The sequence below is a fragment of the Megascapheus bottae genome, chromosome 18 (genome assembly GCF_031878675.1).
Source record: "Megascapheus bottae isolate mThoBot1 chromosome 18, mThoBot2.hap1, whole genome shotgun sequence".
NCBI classification, from domain to species: domain Eukaryota; kingdom Metazoa; phylum Chordata; class Mammalia; order Rodentia; family Geomyidae; genus Megascapheus; species Megascapheus bottae.
This window is the reverse complement of record NC_143526.1, coordinates 13,435,084-13,460,624: the sequence shown is the minus strand read 5'-3', so window position 1 is coordinate 13,460,624 and position 25,541 is coordinate 13,435,084. Positions and strand designations below refer to the sequence as shown.

Here is a 25,541-nt window from a genome sequence, read left to right as displayed (position 1 = left end):
TAGCAAACACATGTGTCCTCTACTTAAATGTAATAATTATAAATATTTTTATATTTGCTTTAGGCATGTGTTATTTTCATTTTCCTGAGACAGTGAATCTGGTGTCTTTTGAACACTTGAGCAAGGATCTAATGCTATTATCACAACTAAGAAAATTAAAGATTCATAGTATCATTTAATATCAAGCTTATATTCAACTTTCCCTAGTTCTCTCAAAATTATCTTGTATTTCTGAATTATGAGCCCACAAAGACTCACATATTATTTTGTGTTATTGGTTACTTTAACTCTTTAGGCCTGTATCCTTCTTTATTTTTCTAAGACTTTGGTTTATGGGTTTGTTGTTTGTTTTTGTGATTCTGAGAAATAAGACTCAGGCCTTATGCATACTTAAGCAAACATGTTTCTACTGAGTGAGTATATATCTCCAAGCCCTGACATTGGGTATTTAAAAGAAGACAAGCCAGTTGACATTCTGAATTTGACCATTTACTGGCATAGTATTCGCCTCTATTTTCCGTCACAGTATGCTCCTCTATTTTGTGTAAGTTGGGATTGCTCTTGAGACCAGCGTTGCTCAGTACAACTTTCTGCAGTGATAAAAATATCCTGTGTCTATGTTTATGTCTAAAGCAGTAGCTACTAACCATATATGGCTGTGAAACCCTTAAAATGTGATACTGAATACTGTATTTTCACAATTAATCTGGCTGTTAATGTAAATTTAAATAGTCACAAGAACATCCCATCAAAGAGTTCCCTGGTGTCTAATAGTCCCATTGAGTTGGACTTTGATTCATTGGTTAAGATGGTAGTCTTCAGATGTGTCTGTTTTAAGGTATCTACCCCACCTTTGAAAATTAACAAATAATCTATGGAGGTATGGCTTGGAACCATCAGAATATGTGTCTCTCACTAACATTTTATCTAATAGTTCTGGGATTTATTGAGGAGCCTAACCTGAGTCAGTTATGTGAGAGGATGTGAAGGTGATTTTCTATTTTGTCTTCTATTTGCTGACTTTCTGCTATAACAAATAGCATTTTCTTCTTCCCTCCTACTTTCTCTTTTTTTATTATTTTCTTTTACTTTTTTTACTTCTTTTTTAATAATAGGACATTGTAATGTATTTAAATTGCATTTTCTCAATTGTTTAGGATTTAGGTAGTTTCATTTTCATGAATGGAAAACAGGCTCATTATCCTAGTAGGGAAATTGTAATTTGCCAAGAGCAGATAAATGAAGGAAACAATATCCATATTAGTAAAATTTTCAAGTAGCAAAAGCCATAGGAAATAGAGAGGTTAAAAACAGGATCAACAACAGTTCTCACCAAGATATTTTTAAAATTTTTTTTACTTCTTGAAGATGCTTTTCTTTTCTTTCTTTTTTTCTTTCTTTCTTTTCTTTCTTTCTTTTTTTTTTTGCCAGTCCTGGGGCTTGAACTCAGGGCCTGGGCACTGTCCTTGAGCTTTTTCAAGGGTAGTACTCTACCAGTTGAGCCACAGTACCACTTCTGGCTTTTTGTATGTATGTAGTACCAAGGGATTGAACCTAGAGCTTTGTGCATACTAGGCAAGCACTCTGCCACATTTCTGGTTTGAAGATGGTTTTCTTTAGAGGGAAATTTCTCATTTGTAATCATGGCCAACGAGAGTTTGAATTTTAGCAAATAATTGGCCCCATTCTTCTGGCTTCCCAGACTTTATTTTTCCATCTCAGTCCCTTCCTACAGTACAAAACCAGCCAGTGATGTCAGTGATTTTCGTAGTTCAGCAAGCTGTGCAGTCAGCAGAGGCTCATAGGGGATTTGATTTTTTTAATGTCTTCCCATTTCTTTCCACTGCTCTCTGCTGCACCAGTGTCTCGTAGCGACTTTAGTTCAGACAGAACCACTCATTTCCTCCTATGGTTTCCTCATCCAGGAATTAGATCTTTACTTTCTTTGTTAAGTGACATCAGGGAAATTTTTGGAGAAAGATGTTCACAGCTCATTGTCCACACACTCAAAAAAACCTCAGTATTTCCCTCTTTCTATTCCTGTCTTTCTGCCTCTTCCTTGCCTCACCTTGTAACTTTTTTCTCCCCCAAGTCCCAGTCTCTTCCTACTCTGTATCTTTTCTTTACATCTTAATCTCCTTCATACTTAACATACTCCTCTTCCTTTCTTTCTCTGTCTACACACACTACTCTAAATCTGCTAAACAATTTGCATTTCCTTGGCAGTACTACATTATGTCCCATTCTTGTTTCAGCTATAAGTCTTTTCTTCCTGTCCTACCTTATGTCTGTGTCATAATTGCCTCAGGACTTCCATCATAGTGTTACCATTATTCTAATAATGTATGTCTGTTTTTCCACTTTGAGCTCCTTGTGTTACTATTTGTGGATCTGAGTGTCTGATCTAGAATATGGATCTAAGTAAGCATTAAGATTCTTTCCTTGGGGGCCGGGAGTTTGGCCTAGTGGTTAAAGTGCTTGCCTAGCATGCACGAAGACCCGGGTTCAATTCCTTGGTACCACATATGTAGACAAAGCCAGAAGTGGTGCTGAGGCTCAAGTGGTAGAGTTCTAGCCTTGAGAAAGTCCAAAGACAGTGCTCAGGCCCTGAGCTCAAGCCCAGGACTGGCAAAAAACAAAAAACAAAAAGATTATTTCCTTGACTGAAAGTTAACTCTGTATTTTGTCTCATTCTCTTATGAACCATGAACACTTTCACGAGAACTAATATGGTATTGGTTATACCCTGTATTTTTCCAGGCAGAATTTGTGCTTAATATCAGTGGCATTTTAAAGATAATGCCATTACTTAAAGATGAAATTCTCCTGGAAAGTTTCCACACAATGTTAGGTGTGCTGAAAGGGATAGAATTTGAGAGCAAATCATTTGGGTTCTCATTCAGATTTCAGCTAAGGATTATGATGTTATTTTATGGCCAGGGCCTGGCCTTCAGACTACTGAAGGACAAATTCCTGTTTGTTTTTTTCCTTTTGATTAATATTTATACATGTTGATTAAATAAGTCTACCATCTAAGAGGAAATGCATATATTGGGAAAAAAAGAAGAAAACAAAACAAAACTGTGAATCTTAGTGCAGTCTTTTATATCTACTTAAGAACCAGATTAGACAGTGTATACAAATATCAGTGCTCATTAACTATAATATGAGAAAGCAGGGCCAGCTGATCTTAAATATCTTTTGCTATACCATCAACCTGTACTGAAAGACTAAGCTTTGCAATCCTAGAAAATATTTTTTAAGTGTATATGTTTATTTGAAATAGGAAAGAGAAAGGGGAAAAGAACATTTATAATCATAGGAATTATCGGAAAAAAGAATTTTGGTTCATCCTCTATTTATATATTATGTTTATATTTTAACCTATCCCTGATCCCTTGGGACTCTTAAACTATGAATGTTTAAAATACTTGGGCCGGGGCTGGGAGCTTGGACTAGTGGTAGAGTAATTGCCTAGCAAGCACGAAGCCCAGGGTTCAATTCCTTGCTACCACATACACAGAAAAAGCTGGTAGTGGTGCTGTGGCTCTAGTGGCAGAGTGTCTTGAGCAAAAAGTGTCTAAGGACAATGCCTAGGTCCTGAGTTCAAGCCCCAGGACTGGCCAAAAAATAAATAAATAAATAAATAAAATACTTGGGCCTAAAAATAAAACATTTCTTAAATTCAAGAGGTAGGTATAGAATGCAGAGATCAAACTTTGTTTTATAATTGGTTTATTCCTTTTTCTTAGCTCATCATTTTTATTAGCTTTATGAAACTGAGTAGGTAACTGTTTAGATCATTACTGGTCTCTATCATGTTAATAGCATTCTTTAGAGGTGCTAAAAACACCTTAGCTTTCATAAACTGCAAGTGTATATAGTACTGTAAAAATACTGGGAGGAAAATAGCTCAGTTTTCATTATTTTTCTTGTACATTTTAAAAGATGTATCTAAACAGAGCTCAGGTCTATTTTACCCTCAGATTGAGAACTAAGAACACCACTTTGTAATTTGATTATCTCACAGATGCATTTCTAATTACTTGCATAACTGCTTAATTTAGAAAATGTTCTGTTACTCATCCATAATAGACCACAATCACTGACTTCTTTTTGGTCAGGCTTTGAGTTGCTAATGTGCTAACTCAAAGTGCTTTTTCATCCTTTGCGTTTAAGAAAAAGTTATTTAATGATTGAACCATTTTCATCAATTATGGTATGGTAATGATTCAGACATCTTTATATAGCTATTAGTACCAGAGCAAACTTCTTATAGTTCTAATTACTATCTTTTATTCCTAGAAAATGGAATTTTTTAAGTTGATCATCTAACAAATATTATAATCAATTGCTATGATTATTAAGACCATGCTGTTATATAGATAGCATGTAGATAAAAACTCAATAGGATTGAAATTTCCCCTTTGTGTTGGATAAAACTTTTCAAAGAAAACACTGTCTAATGTTTTACATTTATAACCAAGTAACTAGATTTTTGTGACACCATATTTAAAGTGTCAAGTTGTTATTATATGTGTATGTACCAAGATTTTTTTTAATCTCTAAATTGGTGGAAGGTTAAGGGAAAAAACTTTTATTTTAAAATGCATATAATATTTCCTAAAATTCAACTTCACTTTTCTTTTTTTTTTTTTTTGCTGGGGAGGGGGTCCATCAGGGCTCCTGGACTCAGGTCCTGGGCATTGTCCTTGAGCTCTTTTGCTCAAGGCTAGCACTCTACCATTTGGAGCCATAGCTCCACTTTCAGATTTCTGGTAGTTAATTGGAAATAAAAATCTCATGGACTTTCCTTCCTGGTCTGGCTTCAAACCACAATCCTCATTTCTTAGCTTTCTGATTATAGGATTATAGGCATGAGCTACCAGTGCCTGGAAGAATTTGAATTTCTGTATGTTATTTGTTTAATTATCTATTTTTTAAGGCATCATAAGATAAATAAAGTTTCTTGGAAACATCCATCAAAGGAAGTAGTTATACAACAGAGAGTAAATTCATTTTATGTTGTAAAGTTACATACAAGTTCTAGCTGAAATAATATCTACCACAAAAATCAAACTTTGTTCATGTTTAGATTGAATATGAGACACGAATTAAGAACATGCAGTTGCTATCAAAAGATACTGTGGAAACAAAAGATGAACTAAAGGATGAAGACAGAGAAAAGGTAATAAATTTAAAATAATGTTTTCTGTTTACAGATGGTTTCTGAATGTTCATATTTTAAGATAATATAAAGATTTTTTATTGAACTTGTCATTAATTTTGTTTATAATATTGTTTTAATGTCTAATCGAATTAAGTCTGCTATGAAGTAGTCATTTTGAGGTTAACATTTAGATTCCAAAGAAAATCTCAATATTATTAGAAGACAAAATTATGCTTTTTTCTTCTTTTATTAGCTTACAAAATTATGTTGTGTAATAATAATAAAATACTTTTTCTTAGCTTGAGAAATGCTTTAAATAAAAATTAAACTAAATGTAGCATTTTTATTTTTTGCTTTGTGTATATATTTTTATACATTTGAACCTTTTCAAAGAGAAAGTGGGAAGAAAAGATTGCATATCTGAGCAATAGACAAAAAGGCCGGCAAGGAATACTTAAATAAATTCTGCTATGTATCTGCCGTAATGCAGGCTTCTAATCCTTCTGCCTATCTCCATATAAATGATTCTGTTCAAGACCATAGATGTTTTCTTCACTAAAAGCAGTAAAGCTCTTTTAGATGAAATGTCTAAAAACATCTTGTAATAACTTGGAGCATGCTGGCAAGAGTAGTCACTTGTGACTATGTGTGAAACCCCCTCAGCCAGTCGATATTGTAATAAGCAAAAATGGTAGCATCACTCTATTATTCAGAGAAGCCAACAGCGTGCTTGTTCCTTAGGCTGCAGCATTCATTAAGGAAAGCTTACTGGGCTGAAAGCTGGAAACAGATGATAACGGGATATGATTTTCATATTTAATGCTTTCCTTGGAAGAGTATGTGTGCTACAGATTGATAGAAGAATCAACTGCTACTTTACTAAAAGACTTTCAGGTTTGCCCTATAGCTACCGATGGAATCATTCAGCCAAGAAATTAACTTTTTCTCCTTTTACCTGCTTTATATATCTGCTAAGCAGGCTGCCTGGCTGCCAGTAAATGTTATTATGCAGTTAACTGTTTGGTATTTAAGACTCTTATCAGAAAAGAAACAGAGGCCACACTATTTTGTTTTTATAGTAGGAGGAAGGCTTTAGTTTTTCTTTCTTCCGTGCATTAGCAGGCATTAATCTGAGTTTATAGGAAGTTTTAGTTTTCTTTCCTCAAGATTAAAAAGTTAAAAAGCTAGACTATAGAGCATTCTTTAAATGGTTAGATACAAAACACCAAGCCATAGCAACCTTGACCTATATAAAAAGGCCTTTAATGATAAGAGATTTATATGCTATTAGATGTAGGCCAAATGTGGTATGATGAGATAGACTTTTAAACAATCTATGCAGTTTTTCTGTTTGACATTTGGTCATAAAATAATTGGTGTATTTTTAATCTACCAACCAGTTTGTTCTCCCTATACCATTCCTGGTAGACACACTTTACGTGTCTAGTCACTGTTGTACTGTCAGTATGACAGTGTCAGTAATACTTAATGGGAGAATGTTTTCTTTTTTTTTCTATTTATACTACCAGTTCCTTACCTTGGACGTAGTTATGAAGTCTTCATTTAATAAAATAGAAGTATTTTCTTTATTCAGAAAGGTATCATCTGAAAAGCTTTTCCTAGTGACTACATGTAGAAATCAAGTAGATAACATGTGGAGAAACTTACATCTTGTCTTGCCTTATCTAATTTTTCATTAATGTTCAATTAAAAGGTAAATATACTACAGTAAGACCTTAACTAAGCCAATCATTATTAATATTGTTTTCCAAACAAATCCTTACCATATGAGTTATCTTATATTTTTTTTCTTGAAAATTTAAGCTCTTCTTCTTTGGACAATCACTTGAATTAGTCTCTGTACCCAGGATCATTGGTCTCCAGAGATTTTCCTATTGCATGGTAGATTATCACCGACTGAATTTAGTGTAGTTATTGAATAATTGTTTTATTTGAGAAACCACTGTAGGTCCCTCTATAATATCACAATTCTTGCCCTCCAGGTGCTTCTCACAAAACAGCTTTCTGATGGAGAGAATGGTATGCAATAAGTACCATTACAGAGAACAGGCCTGAGCTACATGGAGGAAAATGAGAAAATGAGGCTGCTTTCTCTGCACTAAGTAACACAAACCTTGGTAAAGAAGATAGTGTTCTAGTAGGCACTGAAGGATGAGTAGGACACAGGTCATAGGAACATGTGGACTTTGTAGGGTTGGGAGATATTATGAATAAAGGAGCAGGAACAGGAAAGGCCAAAGGATAGTGGGCCAGTCAGGCTGAAATCTAATGAGCTTATTGAGGAACTTGGACAGGTACATCGTGAATCTTTATACTTGGAATGATTGTTGAGTGCACATGTTCGTGCATGTGTGTTAGAGTAGATAAAGGAAGGCCTTGGGAGCAGAGCAATTCCATCACAAGCTTACAGCTGCAGATGAAACTGACAGTGTGGCACAGGATATAACTGGGGAAATAAGGGTCAGGGCAGACAGGAGGAGCGATAATGGTTGTAATGGCAAGTGACTGATAATGGTAAGGGATAGTAGCCCACCAACATAAAAGGAGAAAGAGGTGATAGCTATTCTTTTTGAGCAAGGTATGTGCCCTATTTCAGAAGACAGATTCTGCTTCCTTCTGGAGTTCCGTCCAAGTAGCTGGTTGGGAAGAGTTCAGATCCATAGTCAACATTTACATTGATTTTTAATGCGTTTCATGTACAGTTCTAAAGATTTATGTATGTACAGACACAGACACTTAGTATAACATTACATAATTGTGGTGTTTGTCTCTAATTCTAACACTTGGGAGCCAAGGGTGAGGCAAGAATATAGTGAATCGGAAACAAATGTAGGCTGTTATAGCAAGATCCAGTCTCAAACAAACAGATTATAACGGAACAGACTAGTGTAGAGTCTTCTTAAATTTATTTTGATTTGGAGACTAATAAACCAAAACAATAGTTGGGAATGGTTGACAAGGCCTTTCCTTAAAGAAATTTAGCTTTGATCTTATTAGTCAAGATTGGAAGAAACAGAGTATTTAAAAAAAAGTTACTTTGGGTCAGGAGTTTGGCCTAGTGGTAGAGTACTTGCCTAGCATGCACAAAGACCTAGGTTCAATTCCTCGGCACCACATACATAGAAAAAAGCCGGAAGTGGTGCTGAGGCTCAAGTGGTAGAGCTGTAGCCTTGAGAAAGTCCAAGGACAGTGCTCAGGCCCTGAGCTCAAGCCCAGGACTGACAAGAAAAAAAGAAAAAAAAAAAAGTTACCTTTTGCTAGGTGTCTGTGGCTCATGGCTATCATCCTAGCTACTCAGGAGACTGAGTTCTGAGGATCATGATTCAAAGCCAGCCCAGGCAGGAAAGTCCATGAGACTCTGAACTCTAATAAACTGCCCCCCAAAGCTCAATTCAAGTATGATAACCTCAAAAAGATCTACACCCACACATTATTTTAAAAAAGAAAATGGAGTCCAAGGGAGACAGAAGAACAACAGCAAATGAAGAGAGCAGAGTTGAATAAGAGGAGGAAAACATAAGAGAAGAAATAAAAATTCATACTCTCAACAAGTTGAGAGTCCAGGATGTGGCCTAGTGGTAGAGTGCTTGCTTAGGATGCATGAAACCTTGGTTTCTATTCCTCAGAACAGAAAACAGAAAGAGCCAGAAGTGGTGCTGTAACCCAAGTGGTAGAGCACTAAGCCTTGAGAAAGCCAAAGGACATTCATTGCCCTGAGTTCAAGCCCCAAGACTTACCAAAAAAAAAAAAAAAAAAAGACAAAACAAAGCACCCCCCCTCAAAAAAACCCAGTAAGTTACCAAACCCTTAGATTCTCTCAAAAAACAAGAAGACTCAAAAATTTTAAATTAGAGATGCAAATGGATATTTTGTTACTGATTTTTCACAAATAAGAAAGATTATAAGGGAAATCTTATTTAAAGATTAGACCACCTAGATAAACTGGACATATTCTCAGAAAGGTACTATCAAAACTGACCAAAAAGAAGTTGAAAATGTAAGTTAAACCTATAAGAAGTTACATGATTTAATTAACTCTTAATTTAAGATTTATTTTTATTTTAAAGTTTTATTTGAAATTTATTTTTATAGGTGAACAATGGAAAAAGAATATATTAATTTGAAATCGTTGTAATTATAAACTAAAATAGGTATATAATTGCCAGTATTTTACTTTGAAACAACATACTTTAAATATTTTGTGTTTTGAAAAAAAAAAGTTTTTCTTGCTGAGTACTAGTAGCTCATGCCTGTAATCAAGCTACCCAGAAGTCTGAGATTTGAGGATCATAGTTGTAATCCAACCTGGGCAAGAAAGCCGTATCAGACTCTTATCTCCAATTAACTACTGAAAAAGAAGACATCTTAGTTTTTTAGACATGGTTTCCTTTAATTGTTTGACTATATTTAATATAGCTAATTTGATGTCTTTATCTGGTATATGTAATTCCTGAGCTTCTCATGGACAATTTCTGTTGCTTTTTTCCCCCCTGCCCTATGTCAGAACTAGAATTTTCTGTTTCCTTTTCTAATTATTTTTGTTGCAACTTGCACAATTAACAAAATGTAACACTTCAAAACAACTAAATTTTCCTCACTAGAATTAGTTTCTTTGTTGTTTGTTTAGTGACTTTCTGAACTAATTAGAGTCATTGAAGTTTCTGTAGACTTAGTAAACAGGTAATGATTAGACAAAGCTTTCTTTACATGTGTACAACTAGAATTCTCAGTTTTTGCCAAGAGGCCATCTGTATATGTAGTACCCCTGAAATACTCAGCTGACAAGTTTATACCTTCCCTGTAACCTACAACAGAGCCTTAAGTTATTATGCTCAGATGAGAGCTTAGAAATTCATGTCACCATTTTGTGACCATATCCATATCTATATCCATATGGCTATTTAGATTACTAGGAATATATTGGGAGCATTTTAGAACCCTCCCTCCGGTGGGTATTCCTTTCACCAGCTTTTCCTTCAAAATTTTTTGTTAGACTACTATCTGCCCTGAATTTTAACTACAACCTTATGCAGCTTTTGTATCAGACAGTTGTCTCTATTTTCAACAAACTTCCCCAAGGAAAAAAAAAGCTATTTATATACTGGGTAAGTGCAGAGCTGCCTCAAGTAAAGACAAGTTCTTTTTGTTTTTGTTTTTTGTTTTCCATGAGTTTCCCAAAGAACTGCCAGACAAGAATGCTACCCCTTTTTCTCTCTTCCTGTGAGTACAGGTTTTAAAGTTTCTACCTGCTTGTTGTGAAAGGAGTGATTAGTAAAGTGAGGGATTAAAGTACCATGAAGCTTATTGTTCCTATCAAGATTTGCCGTTTTTCTTATCTCTCCCTCCCTCTCCCTCTCCCTCTCCTTCTCCCTCTCCCCCTCTCCCCCCCCCTCCTCTCTCTCTCTCTCACCAAATGCTACAAGCCTGGTAAATTTTCAGAGTTCTAAAAAGGGATTCTAAGTTACTGAACATTTTTTCCAGTGTTATCTCTTTTATGGGGCAGAGAATTTTCAAATAATTTTTCAGAGGTCCACCATTTTTTCTGCCATCTCTGCTGATTTGTTGACTTCAAGGTTGTCTTCTTTTATCTTGGAAATAGAAGAAATAGTATGAAGGAAGCAAAACTTGGATTGTTGTGCATGCGCGTGCTCGTGTGTGTGTGTGTGTGTGTGTGTGTGTGTGTGTGTGTGTGTGTGTGATTGTTTTTCATTATATGGGCCTCAGTTTTTTCATTTGCAAAGATATATCTCCCTAATTGTATGCCTCTATGAAGTAAATGCTCTTATGTCTGTGAAATTGCTTTGAAAGAAAATTATTTAACTCTATGGAGGCTTCATGCTTATTACTTCTAATTCTGCTTTTTACCATTTCCCTTATCCAAGCTGCTGAATCAGTGTTTTCCCCTTACCTTTTCTTCTCTCCTTTTCCCTCTTTTAATCTCATTTCCTTGCTTTTCTTCTCTCTACCTCTCTTCTTCCCCCTTCCTTTCCTTTACCTCTCTTCCTTTTTTCTATATGCTTATTCTTCCTATAGACATGACAATGATTTAAATTTCTTAAGTCACTTGAGGTTACTTAGGAAGACTGATACCATTTATAGTTTGACTACAAATTGGGATATTTTTGTACATGTGGCCCTGAAAGGTTTTTTTTCCTCTGTCTGTCTGTCTGTCTGTCTGTCTGTCTCTCAGTCTCTCATTCTTTTAATGAGTTTTGTTTCTGAGTCAGTGTCTACTCCAGGCTGGCTTTGAAGTCAAAATTTTGAAACCTCCAATATTCCTTGGTATTCTCTTCCTAGTCATTTTTGCTTGGTTTGATATGGTACTTTTGTAGTTCCATGGTCTATAAGTGAAAATTATCTGATTTTAGAGAGTCTAGAATCATAGGGGAATCCAGTTGACGAGAAAAAGAAGATGGCTTGAGGCTCTAGATAGAGGAAATCCACTGTAGTTCCTTTGTGGTTCTGGGGCATGCTTTTAAGAAATACAAGCTTTTTGTTTGTTAATTTTTATTTGGTAAATATATGTAATAAAATGTAATAGTTTAATTTTAATAATATAGTTCAGTTGCATTGAGAACATACATTTATTTTATCAAACAAGGTAGGTGCTTATTTCATGGTCATGCTTCCTTTTACCTCCTTTCATTTTTGAAAATGACCTAACTCCACATGTTTGTATACTTCCATGTCTTCTTGCAGGAGGTGATGCAGCCAGGAATCAACTTGGGGACATCCATGTCAAGAGGGTTGTATCAACCAGCAACAGTCTTTATGGGTCGCCAAATGTCAGCCATTTCAAGCATTGGAGATTTCAGTACAGAGCAGAAATCTCCCCAACCCACAAAGAATTTTTCAATTCCTGACCCACATTCACACCAACAGACAGCCCAGAGCTGTAATGTGACAGACAGCTGTGTAGTACAAACTAATAGTGACACACAGTGCTTAAAGAAGACTGACAAAATAGATGGAAAGACATCTCTTCAGATTGGTGAGAAAACGCCAGTCACAGCCAGTCTATTGTCTGAGGAGGAACAAACTCATTGCTTACAGATAGGAAATAGCACACATCATAGCAAGAATAATTTATCTGAAGGCAAAAAGTCTGCTGAACTCCATTCCTCCTCACAGGAAAGATTAAGTCCAGAGAACAGAACCACTGATTTAAAGTGTGACAGTTCCAGCAGATCAGAAGGATCAGAGGGAGAAATACTGACACAGAAACATATTGAAGTTAAGGAAGAAAGAGCCAGCCCACCAGTCTCCGCAGTATCAGTTTCAGAACACTGTGCATCTGAAAATAAGTGGTCTCAAGAGAAGCATTCTGCCTGGGAAGGTTTCTCAGGTGGGATAAGAGGCCGAGTTTGTTTGCTGATTTTTGTTAGTGCTTAGTTTTTCTGGGTGGTAGTAATTATGCTTGTATTTTCTCTCTCTCATGAGGGGCAATCGTGTTTCTCCAGTGGTAGAACACCTACCTAGCAAAAATAATAGTAATAATAACCAACAACAGTGACTTTGTTGGTGCATTTCATTCAGGTCTTAAATGTGTTCAAGGAAATATTTTTTCCCCAAAAATCCATTTAATATATTGTCCTCGGATAGAGGATGTATCAGATATTAAACTGATAAGAACAGATACTACACTTGATCTTATCCAAAAGGCCAAGAAGCGATCAAGGACATTTTTTTTTTCCTGCCACTCCTGGGTTTGTGCTCAGTGACTGAGCACTGTCCTTGGATCTTCTCAAGGCTAGAGCTCTACCACTTGAGCCTCAGCACCACGTCCGGCTTTTTTTTTCTGTGTATGTGGTACAGAGGAATTGAACCCGGGTCTTCGTGCATGCTAGGCAAGCACTCTACCACTAGGCCAAACTCCCAGCCCACGATCAAGGAAATATTTTTGAAAATGAACTCGCTAAAATATTGTAGCTAGGCTCTGGTGACTCAAACCTGTAATCCTAATTACTCAGATTTGACATTAGCTGGGGCAAAAAGAGCTCGAGATGTTCCAGGTAGCTAGCAAAAGGCAAGAAGTTGATGTTTGACTCAAGTAGTGGTACATCTGCTATGATTGCCCTTGCCAGAGCATGAGGCCTTCAGTTTAAAAGCCCCAGTAACAGTGTGTGTGCACATGCACGCACGCGCTTGCGTGTGTGTGTGTGTGTGTGTGTGTGTGTGTGTGTGTGTATGCGTGCATTAAAATATTTAAAAGAATTTTTTATGCCAATCTTGGAGCTTGAACTGAAAGCATGGCACTAACTTTTTTGCTGAAGGCTACCATTCTATCACTTGAGCTATAACCTCACTTCTGACCTTTTTGGAGGTTAATTGTTTCACGGATTGTCTTGCCTGGGTAGGTTTTGGTTTTTTTTTTTTTTTTTTTTGCCAGTCCTGGGCTTGAGCTCAGGGCTTGAGCCCTGTCCTTGGACTTTCTCAAGGCTAGAGCTCAACCACTTGAGCCTCAGCACCACTTCCGGCTTTTTTCTATATGTGGTACCGAGGAATCGAACCCGGGTCTTCATGCATGCTAGGCAAGCACTTTAACCACTAGGCCAAACTCCCGGCCCCTGGGCAGGTTTTGAACCATTATTCTCAGATCTCAGCCTCCTGAGTAGCTTATAGGAGTGAGCCAGCAGTCTCAGAATTTTTAAGGGATGGATGTATGGCTTAGTGGTGGAGTACATGTTTTAACACACATAAAGCCCCGGTTTCCATTTTTGGCATTGCGCGCATACACACACAAAAATACTTTTGAGGATTTTTTTAGTTATGTATGCCTTTGTTTTGTTTGTTTTGGGTGGTACTAGGATTTTAACTCAAGGGCTCATACTTGTTAAGCATGTACTCTACCACTTGAGTCTTCCCCAGCTCATGCTTTAAATACTAAACTTGGTTGTAAATGGTTTGTATGTTTTTAACTGATGAATTTTTTTCTTCTGTGCTTCTTCAGTTGTCACTTTAGTTAGTGAGCAGTAATCTCTCCATTTTCCCTCTTACAGATCATCTTGCACACGGGTATCTACAGTCAGAAAGGCCGTTCAGAAAAATGCTGGAAGAACAGGAGGAAGAAAGTTCGTGTAGTAGCAATGACCTTACCATCTCTCTCAGTGAAAATGACTCATTTTTGGAGACGCCAGAACCACCACCATATCCAGGGAACAGAATAAAGGTAGAAGATTTCAAGCAAGAAAATAATGTCCTATCCACCGAAAACAAGAATTATCATCTGAAAAAGGAATCTTCTGTTAACTCACCAATAAAACAGTAAGCTATTGTTTTACTTCTCTTTTCTCTTTTACTGTTCTGTTTTTAATTGTGTACAATTTTAGAAACCAAATCACTAGGATAATTTTATTGAGCACTTGGCTATGACTGGATAAGGTCTTTTTAAGTCTTGTAAGTAGCCTTTTAGATAAGATCTAATTTTATTTCTTTATTCTTTCCTTCTACTTATTATTTTCCTCTTCTACTTCTCTCTGTCTTCCTCTTTCCTTTCTTTCTTTCTTTCTTTTTTTTTTTTAATTAAGTAGCAGTTTTTTGTGTGTGTGCCAGTTTTAGGGTTTGAACTCAGATCCTCGGCTGTGTGCTATCTCTGAGCTTTATTTTGCCCAAGGGTAGCACTCTACCACTTGAACCATTTCTCTGCTTTGAGCTTTATGGTGTTCAATTGGACATAGAAGTTTTTGGCCTGGGCTGGTTTTGAACCTTGACCCTCAGATCTCAGCCATCTGAATAGCTAGTATTTAGATGTGAGCCACCAGTGCCTTGCTCAAATAGCAGTGTCTTTAAAAGTTGTATTTTTGAATTGTGGTGATTGGTGGTTTCTGACTATATCCAAATAATCCTTTGTTAAAGTTTTGAGTTACCTACTCACCCCCTATCATCAAGCACTTAAAAAAAATTACTTGTGCTTATCTTCTCTATCTACTTAATCTGCTCTGTTTTTGTCATTTGTTTAAGATGATTAAATAACGTTACTAGTTCAAAAAGCTGGTCACCCATACCCTTAGGGTCCAAACTGGAAGCCTGATGCCAGAATTCATGTTCTTAATCTTCTTATGTTCTGCCACTGAAATCCCAGTCATAATGGAAATATACACCTGTACAGATTCTGTGCCAGGATCTTTCATAAGAGCCTTATTCATAATCATTAGTTTAATTCTGTATTATACCCATTTTACAGGTGAGGCAGTATCAACACAGAGTTAAGTAACAGTCACAAAATAATTTTAGTGTACTTGGAATTTGGTCATCTGGGCCCAGAATCAGGATTGTTAACTACCACTCTGAGCTGTCTTCCCCATGGCTTTCTACTGCCTAGATAGCTGAAGTGTCATCAAAGATCATATTTTATAAGGTTAAATAAAGAAGCTCAAGGTGCAAATTAGATTAATTAGAAAAAGAAGAGCCTTCCGGACTCAGATAAACAGATGAAATGCTATGTTCCTGTCTTCAAACTTGAACAAAGTATTCGCCCAGAGTGTTTACTAAAAGTAGGATGTAATGCAATCTTTCAAACTAAGTGAAAAGTCTTGGTTCCTAAGAGTCATGAAAATGTGAAAATAGATTGAAGCACATTCAGAGAATTTAATTTATCCCTTTTTTAAAAGTTATATATAGGAGGGAAGTTATTACATGTAGAAAGATTTGCTGCTAGAAATCATATAGCTTAGAATAATAAGTTAGAGCAGTATTCTTTTACAACTTATCTCAAATATACTTTATAGGTAAGTGAAAGTATATTCATAAATTATTTCTTCAGATATGATGATGTCTTCCTGGCTCTGTCCTCAGCTGACTGTTTTCTTCTGCACTGTCACTGGTTCCTCTTGATCATGACCTGTACTCTCTCAACATAGTACCTGAACCCTTCTGTCTTCATATAGACTCCAGCCTTTTTTTGCCAATCCTGGGGCTTGAACTCTGGGCCTGGGCACTGTCCTTGGACACTTTATTTTTATTTTTTGCTAGTCCTGGGCTTAAGCTCAGGGTCTGAGCACTGTCGTTGGACTTTCTCAAGGCTAGAGCTCTACCACTTGAGCCTCAGCACCACTTCCGGCTTTTTTCTATGTATGTGGTACCAAGGAATCGAACCCAGGTCTTCATGCATGCTAGGCAAGCACTCTACCACTAGGCCAAACTCCCGGCCCTGTACATTATATTTTTGGAAAAAATAATACTATACTTTTTGGGAAAAAAAATAACACAATGCTAGTAGGTGCAGCTATTGGTACTCTTAGTGTTCTGCCTGGCAATGTTCTGCCTGGCATGTCATTCCACAATCTTACCTGTACCTCTGTTAGCTTATATATTTTGATCTGGGAAACCTAGGCATTCCTGTGATGGTTAATCTTTATTGTCAACTCAATTGAATTGAAAAGCACTTAAGAGATTAGTAAAGCACACCTCTAGAAGTGTCTGTGAGGGTATTTCAGAGACACTTAGGATTAACTAAGGAGAAGGACCTGCCCTGATGGAAGCTGATACTATCCCCTAGGCTGGGATAGATAGACTAAAAGGAGAAAAAGGAGAAAGCCAGCTTCATAGGCATTCTTTCTACTTTCCTGTCTGTCATGGGATGATTTATCTCTGCTGCATACTCCTACTTCCCTGACATACTGTATTTCTACAGGTACCGACTGAACCTTTGGAAACTATGAGTCAAAATAAATACTTCCTTAAGTTTCTTTTTCCAGGTATTTGGTCACCATAATGGAAAGTTAAAATATTTTCTTTGTCACTATTTTGGCTTACATTTCTGAAATTTCTTAGCTGGTTTTTAGGGAAGTTGTTTTAAGACATAGTCGAAAGTAAAGTAAAGGAGAATCATTGTCATTATCACACGCTGTCTGTAGAGATGTTAAAAGAAGTTTTTGGGTCAGGAGTTTGGCCTAGTGATGGAGTGCTTGCGTAGTAGCATGCACAAACTCCCAAGTTCGATTCCTTAGTACCATATACTTAGAAAAAAGCCAGAAGTGGTGTGGCTCAAGGCTAGAGCTCTAGCCTTGAGGAAGCCCAAGGACAGTGCTCAGTTCCTGAGTTCAAGTCCCAGGACTGGCAAAAAAAAAAAAAAAAAAGAAAAAGAAAAAAGCCAGAAGTGGTACTGTGGCTCAAGTGGTAGAGCTCTAGTCTTGAGGAAAGCCCAAGGACAATGCTCAGGCCCTGAGTTCAAGCCCCAGGACTGGCAAAAAAAAGAAAAAGAAAAAAGGTTTTGTTGCCCACTTTGCCAGCCATCTCACTGTAGGCTGTGACATCAGTCAGAAAGACACGAGTGACCCACAGCAAAGGGGATGAGATGACTGAGAAGCTCTTGTAAGAGATGCTCAGGAGCATAGTTCACTAAATAAGATCTAATCATGAAGTGCAGAATATTCTCTCCCCTACAACATCCTATGCCTATCAGATATTGTTTAAGAAGTTGTAGGAAAAAACAAAGACAGTGGGGAAACAAAAGGGAGAATACCCAAGGACACTTTAGCTTCTCATGTCTGCGCTGACAGCTACAATAAACACTCTACTAACCAGATGGTTACTCGGAAGGTCTGTTTACTTAGTATATCATATCTGTTTTACAACAGAAAATTACAAGGTATTCTAGTTAACTAAAAGAGATAAGTCAAAGCAAGCATCAGGTCAGATGCCTGTGGCTCATGCTTGTAATCCTTGCTACTCAGGAGGCTGAGATCTAAGGACTGTGGTTTGAGGCCAGTTTAGGCAGGAAAATCCATGAGACTCGTTTCTTCAATTAGCCACCAAGAAACTAATGTGGAGTTTTGTCTCAAGTAATAGAGTGTTATCTTTGAGCAAAAAAAACCCCAAAAAGCTCAGGGACAGTACCCAGCCCCCAGGACTGGCACCAAAACAAATGAAAAAACCAACTCGCATTCAGGAAATGTTGGAATTAGCTTCGGAACTTAACTAAGCAACAGTGGTAGAGCTGTAACCGAAAAAGGGGAAACCAAACTGTCTAAGGAAAATTTAGCTGGTAACTCTCAAGTAGTAGAGCCTTTGCCTAGCAAGTCTGAGACCCTGAATTTAAACCCCCGTAAGTAATAAATAAGCAGAATTGAATTCTGTTCTCTGTGGCTAGTTGGCAAATCACATCACTTTTGTCCCCTCAGGGATGGAAGGAAAAGCACGTTCCCCTTTCTTCTTTTTTAGCTCCAAATGGCCCATGTCCCTTCATTTTCTTTTTAACTCATAGTTCTCACCTTTGAACAGTCTTTGAACTGTTGGTGGCAGGCTGTGGAAAGACTAAGTTTCTTTCTTTTGTGATAATACAAGAAAGAAACTGTTTTAAAGGTTTCAAATAGTTAAACCAGGTATTCATAAAAATGCAATGGTAAATATTATTAAACTATACTCTTTTAAAGACTTAAAGTGAATTTTCTAGCAGGTAAAAATACAATCCACACATAACTTGGGCTATACACATTTTCAAACTGCAAAAGACCAAATTCATTTTAATGTGGTATTTGAAAAAAGATGTCCAAGCTGGATGACTAGAATGGGAAAGCTGCCTTTCAGGTGAAAGGAGTATATGCAGATGGGCCAAGTGAATAAAACTAGCTAAGTTTTAAACAACAAAAAAAATGAGGCTATATTCTGTTTCATACAGAATCTCATTATTTTGAGCTCTGACTGGGAGGAAGAATTCGTAGGTTCGAGAGATATGAGGAATAGTTCTCAGTCCTGTGTCTTTCATGTCTTCTAAAAACTGTCCTTTTTTCCTGTTTCCTTTGTTAGTATAATTTCATTTTAATTTGCTTGTCATTTAGATGGACTTTTTTTGAATTTGCTTAAAACAATGTGAGATTAGAGTTTGTCTTCTTTTCTTCATTGGTTCTTAAATTAGAGTCCAGTTGAACTGATTGTTCTGTGATTGAGCAAATTAGTCTTTCACAAATTTTGAGGCAAAGGAAAGTTTTAAGAATTTTGTAAAAAAAAAAAATCTATTTCTAAGACTAGGGATATACTTGATTAACACCAGAAAGACCTTGGATTTGATCCCCAGCCTTGCAAAAAGAAAATTGAGTAATTTAAAATAAATTTAAATTTTTTTCACTAAAGTTTTGGTGCCTTCTGTAGCTGTTTCCTGTAAATAATAAACTAAGTGAGAAAAACAAGTAAAAAAAATATAAATTGTGAACTGTTAGCTTTGATGTTTGTTTTTATCATGGACATATGTGCTAATGGTTTGATTTTTACATACCTATACATACTATAAGACTTTTATTTTTATATTAAGTGGCATATATCAGTATTTCCTGCTATGTTTGCAAAAGTTCTCTGGGTTCAAATATTCTGCCTCCTCCATCACTAAAAACTCTGCTTTCCAGAGTAGCCGAATCCCTTTCCAATTTGGGGTCATGAGCCTTGATGCTTCTTGCTACTCAACTGGGCTATATGTTACATGTGAATGTGTTCGACATAATTGTCTTTTTCTATCTATAATCATGAACATGCTTTGAATTAATGTCTACTGTTTTGAGAAGTGTACATACCCAGAATTAGGGTATACTAACACTCCCTGCACCTTTTTATTTTTGCCAGTCCTAGGGCTTGAACCCAGGGTCTGAGCTAGGTTTTCCCGCTATGTTTGCAAAAAGTTCTCTGGGTTCAAATATTCTGCCTCCTCCATCACTGTAAAGCTCTGCTTTCCAGAGCAGCTGAATCCCTTTCCAGTGTGGGGTCATGAGCCTTGATGCTCTTTGCAAATCAACTGGGCTCTCTGTTACATGGAAATGTGTTGGACATAATTGTCCCTATCTGTAATCATGAACATGCTTCAAATTAATGTCTATTGTTTTGAAAAGTGTGCATACCCAGAGTTAGGGTATACTAATACTAATACTCTGCACCCTGCACTCTTTTTTTGTGTGTGTGCTCAAGGCTAGAGTTGTACAACTTTGAGCCACAGCTCTACTTCTGGTTTTCTGGTAGTTAATTCAAGATGAGTCTTATAGACTTTCCTTCCCAGGTTGGCTTTGAACTGTACTACTCAGATCTCAGCCTCCTGAGTAGCTAGGATTTCAAGCATGAACCATCAGTACCTAGCTAGCTTTTATTTTTTGTTTTCATGGTTTCTGCCTGTTTGTGTTCTACCATTCATTTATTTATCCATAGTGATTTCCACTTTCTCATTTCTTCTTTTTATCTGTAGCTTTCTTTTAGCAGCTTTTTAGATAAATGAGAATTTGAGCAATAAATTGATTCAACTTCTTCTCTTTAACTCAATCATAAATCAGCATGTTTTTGTTTTCAGCAGCCATATTCATGTATCAGGAAATAAATGCTGACATCCAAACATTTAGTCCTTTTGAAGATACCCTCTCTGGTCATCTTAAAGGTGAACTCATAACCTATTCAGAACATTGGAAGGAACATGACATACTCAATTGAACTATCCCTAGAGACCCTACTGGAACCCATTCCAATTCACCAGTTAATTAGCCTCCATAGAGACTTGCTTCCCCTAGGGAAGTGACATGCTACCTTATTTCAGGATCTTTTTGTTTTGTTTTGTTGGACTGTTTGTAATGTTAGTCTGTGCCCTAATGCTAGGTTTACAGGCCTCTGCCACTGTATCTCTTCTAAGGTTTTAGCCTCCAGTAAGCCCTTAGTAGAGCCTCATGACAATACTGTCATGTTTTCTGATTTTTCTTTTCTTTGGACCCACTCTAGTAGTGTAACCCACACTAATCCAGTCTGAGATGCATTTCCTTTCTTATACACTTTTGTGTGTGTGTGTGTGTGTGTGTATGTGTATACATACATACATATGTGTGTATACATACATATGTGTGTGTTTGTACATGTGTACTTGGGAGAGTTACAGAGGGATGTAAAAACACAGCAAAGTCTGATGTTTATGTTACTACCTCAGTCTTTATGTCCCTACTCCCAATTGATTCTACCTTGATAACAAGCAAATTCCTTTTGACCACAAGTACCTTCTAGAGTTTAATTACAGAGCTGGTTATAATAGTTTCCAATGAGTATTTGAAGATAGTACTATATTCCTATAGTATCTTTAAACTTCCAAAATACAGGATTCAACTATATTAAATTTGAAAAAGGGATAAAGTTGTACAAAACTTTTACTCTGCACAGTCCCTTTTCAACAGATATTGAAAGCAAGATTATTTTAGGCTGAACATTGCTGTATCTCAGGTGGAGACTCACAACACTCTAGTGGTTGCACACATATACTAATGCACTGTTCTAAAAGAAACCTTAAGAAGCAAATGGAAAAAATATCCAGTCTTTACCCTCTCAGTCACCAAAACATAGGGTTAAAAGCACTGTGTTTAGTGTGGGGGATCCTTAGTTTTCAAAAAGTGAGTAGACTGAAAATACTCATTTCTTAATGTATGTCTGCAGCCATCACTAATTCTTGGTAGGTGACTAGAAATGTGATGGGTTCAGGCTTGTCTCTGTTTAAGGATGGAGGGAAACATCTATTATAACGTCTCCCAGGCTTTCACATTCCTCATTAAGAAACTTCAAAACAAAACAAAAAAGTGGTATGGGAGGAGCGGGTTCTAAGAATGGGAATAGAACAGAATGATGAGGTCTGTTTGGAGGCCAAAGTGTGGGGGAAACAAGGCGTTTGCTTGTGCAATCCCTACTACAGCGACAAGACCTTAGCTCTAACAGTACCCTGCAAAATGTAACCCATAATTCAAGCTGTCAGCTTAATCACACTGTTTTTCCAGGTAAAGAGAAGGAGCCCTTGTTTCTTGGGTAAAGAGAAGCTGAGTTGTTTGCTGACCTCTGGTCTGCAGTCTGCAGCAGACCGCCCTGCTCTATTGGCCTTTGTGTTGCTGTCCCTCCTTCCCTTTTTCTGGTTATTGTGCTCCCTTCGAGTGGCCCCCTGGAAGAGACCACCCAGGGAGCTGCACAATGGGGACCGAGGTAGTCACCAAAACATAGGGTTTGTAAGACAGACAGTTAAAAGAAAAATACTGTTTAACTATGTATATGTTTGTCCTTTCTATAAGAGTTTTGTGTAGCAAACAAAACCCCATGTACAAATTTCAATGTGGCCACACATAGAGCTGTTCCAGTCAACTGATGTTAGACTTGAGGTAGTTGTATTCAGTTTATTTTCCCAGGGTGCCAATTCCTATGTGCTTTATTTATGTACTTGAATTTTTGCCAGGAAACTTGATATCAAAACAAACAAGTCACCCTTACCTTTATCACACTTTTATTAATACTCATTGGAGCTAGAGGGCTGGTGGGCATTGCTCTTGGGTAATATTTGTCTGTAGCTATTTCACTAAAGCTAGCAGCCTGGAATTCAGTCCTTAAAAGCCATTTACACCTCCGTAAAAGGATTAGTTCTAGCTGATTGTTACACTGTTTAAATCTTAATTCTCATCCTTATGGAGGTGGTACTTCAGTCAGCCTCTCCTGTGATTTCAGTTGTATTTGTGTACCTTAGGGTGAGAGATCCATACAGATTTTGCCTTATTAGTGTTGGAGTAAAATAGCTTCAAATAACTAGTAAGCCAAACAAATTGAAATAGTGTCTCTAGATTTGACTAACAATCATCTGCTTTGGCTCATTAGATTTTATAGTAGTTGTGGCTCTTATATGCTTGGCCCATGAGTATATTCTGCTTTATCTGTTTAAATTTGAGGAACTTCACAGGTCCTAGGCAGATTTTAAAAGCGTATTTATTGTAATCTATACATTACTTTGGGAATAAAATGTAAAAACCAGACCCAGTGTTTGATGGAGTGATTGTTTCAAACTAATCTTTTATGTCTAAACCATATATTCTTAGTTTAAGGCTCAAATCCTTCTTTTGTTTAGATTACCCTGTTGGCAATAGATGAAATTTTGCTTTTGCTTGGATAAAGCTAGAACTGTCCGTCAGAGTTCCAGATGCCCAGCACTGGCCAGCACTGAGGTCTAAATATAGTATAAGATAGTGAGCTTGGTGCCTGGAGTTTATCCTGGAGATATAGTGCTTGCTAGCATGCACAAAGACCGGGTTCAATTCCTCAGTACCACATGCATAGAAAAAAAAAAAAGCTGAAAGTGGTTCTCTGTCTCAAGTGGTAGAGCTCTAGCCTTGAGAAAGTCTAAGGTTAGTGCTTAGTCCCTGAGTTCAAGTTCCAGGACTGACAAAAAAAAGATAGTGAGCTGGCAAGGGGTGGAAGGAAAAGCAAAGGAAATTAGAATATCTCAACTAAATTATGATTCAATTGTAGTAAATGAAAATTGATAAAATGTGTCTTGAAATATAAAAAGAAAGACATTTTTTTACAACTACATTGTTAATACAGCTATCTCAGTTTTGTATCCATCAAGAGAAAAATTAAGGCAAGACTCTAATGAAACTATAGCTTATTAAAATAGAAAGGCTTTCAGTGGGGAAATGTCAGCACAAGCTTCTATTAAAGTTTAAGAGGATTGGAAGGAACATAAGGTTCCTCTCCATGATGAGCCTATAGAGAGTGATCTACAGGAAAATCGTGAAAGAATTACCTGTCTCAAGAGTCACCCTGTATATGGGGTTATCCATGATCATCTTAGAAAACCCTGAGATGAGCAAGGGATCCAGTTTTAAGGTGTAATGACATTATAATGACAGGGTACTAATAGTAAAACATCTCAGACCAGATGAGGAGGACATAATGATGAGTAACAGTCGAGAACAAGGCCCTGCATAATGTCTTCCCTATATCCTTGCTACAGGCCCCTTTCCTACTGGTTATTTTTACATAGATACAGAACCAGAATCCTGGATCTAGAAAAGTTTATTTTCCATATGAAAGCAAGCAGGCCATGGTGGGGAGAGAACAGGATTCTCAGCAAATATATACTGAGCGAAGGATTCTCTATTTGGGGGGTCCCTTTGAATATCCCCATCATATATGTGTTACTTAACAATCTTGTCATCAGTCCCTCCATTTTTCCATCTAAAGAGCATTTGTTAACTTATTCACCAAATTCTGACTGTGTCCATGAAGGGTCCTGTGTTAGTCACTAAAATCAGCTATTTCATGAAGCAAAAAGAATGGTATTAGTTGCTGGGAGTGTTCAAAATGGGAAATGTAGTTTAAAAGGACCCTGTGTAGTCTGCAAGTTTTTGAATAAGCCTAGATATTCCAGGTAAAAGGATGGTAGACACAACTGTTATTAAATAAGCATCACTCTTTTAAGCAGTGTTGAATTTTAAGAAGTGAAGATTGAATGCATGGAGCTGAAGGGCATTTGGAAAGTCACAATGAGAAAATAAATCTTTGGTTGTTTTAAATCTGTGAAGAAAAATACGCTGACCAGCCATTACAGGGGAGTTGAGCCAGAGTCTCTGGGGGCTCCAGTGAACTACCGTTAGGTTATTTTTTGTTTTTTAACCTACACAGTTTTTGAGACAGCAGCTATATCTGTTAGTTCAAACTCATAGAGGCAAAAGAAACTTTGATGATTTTTAAATTTAAAAATAGCTATGAAGCAAGGAGATATGTTCATTTTGCTTTCATATGTTTTTGCGCATATGCCAAAAGAATACAGGAAGGAGGGGAGACACATCTAGAAAAGAATTATAGCCTAATTTGTTCCATTGTTAACAAAAGATAAAGCTTCAGGCAAAAGGATATATTTCAGTGTTTTTCCTGTATGAGGTTGAACAGTTCAATGTGAGGAAGCAGTGAAAAGCACGCAAAGCTCCCTTAGGAAGAATTTTCTAGTTTTTCCAGCCTTAAACCCTCTCTTCTTGTTGGGAACCATTCCAAATTCAACTGCTGAGAGCAGAGCTCCTTTTTCCTCCGCAAACCTTGATGACCATGGCAGGCAGCTTTTGGGAGTCAGGGAGGAGCAATGAGAGTGGAAAGGGAAATCTGTTCATAGAAGAAACAAGATGAAGAAAGATAGAGCCAGAATGTAACCAGGTAAAAGGGAAATTCCCAACTAGTTTTCAACAGACATTGGAAGTGGAAGCAGGTCAGTTGCTTTGTCCCATTCGTACACCTGTGGTTGTTACTAAATTGGCTTCTTACTCACTTCTGGACCTCTTTAAATGATGCTTTGTTCTTGTTGTTGTTGTTAGGTTTGAAGTACAGTTTCCTTCTGTAACATTTTGGCTCATCCCTTCTGGACCTCTTTAAATGATGCTTTTTGTCATTGTTATTAGGTTTGAAGTACAATTTCCATTTGTTACATTTTGGCTGTGACCAACTACAAGGTTTAATAATTCTTTAGCCTTATTAATACTATAGTAAAATATTTTATAAAACTTTAAAAATTATGTCATCAAATTTATCACTATATCAGCAATTATCATACTATTTTCAGACTACTTTTTCATAGACAAAAAATCAAGCCTAAGTAGCC

At 36.9% G+C, this 25,541-nt stretch overlaps 1 protein-coding gene and 1 non-coding gene across 4 annotated transcripts in view; one reads left to right on the top strand and one right to left on the bottom strand.

Moving 5' to 3' along the window:
- Positions 1–25,541, top strand: part of Kiz (kizuna centrosomal protein) — an 83,607-nt gene that overhangs the window by 12,352 nt on the left and 45,714 nt on the right. For 2 of the 3 annotated variants that reach the window (XM_090351920.1, XM_090351919.1), the window contains exons 4-6: positions 5,096–5,188; positions 11,891–12,536; positions 14,191–14,455. In XM_090351920.1, coding sequence (XP_090208046.1) covers positions 5,096–5,188; positions 11,891–12,536; positions 14,191–14,455 — 1,004 coding nt within the window. Of the gene's footprint in view, positions 1–2,360; positions 2,422–5,095; positions 5,189–11,890; positions 12,537–14,190; positions 14,456–25,541 lie in introns of those variants that run through there. The other variant, XM_090351921.1, reaches the window with a different exon arrangement.
- Positions 12,677–12,865, bottom strand: LOC150050131 (U2 spliceosomal RNA). Its single transcript, XR_016538792.1, has one exon. It is a non-coding gene; the product is annotated as a U2 spliceosomal RNA (small nuclear RNA).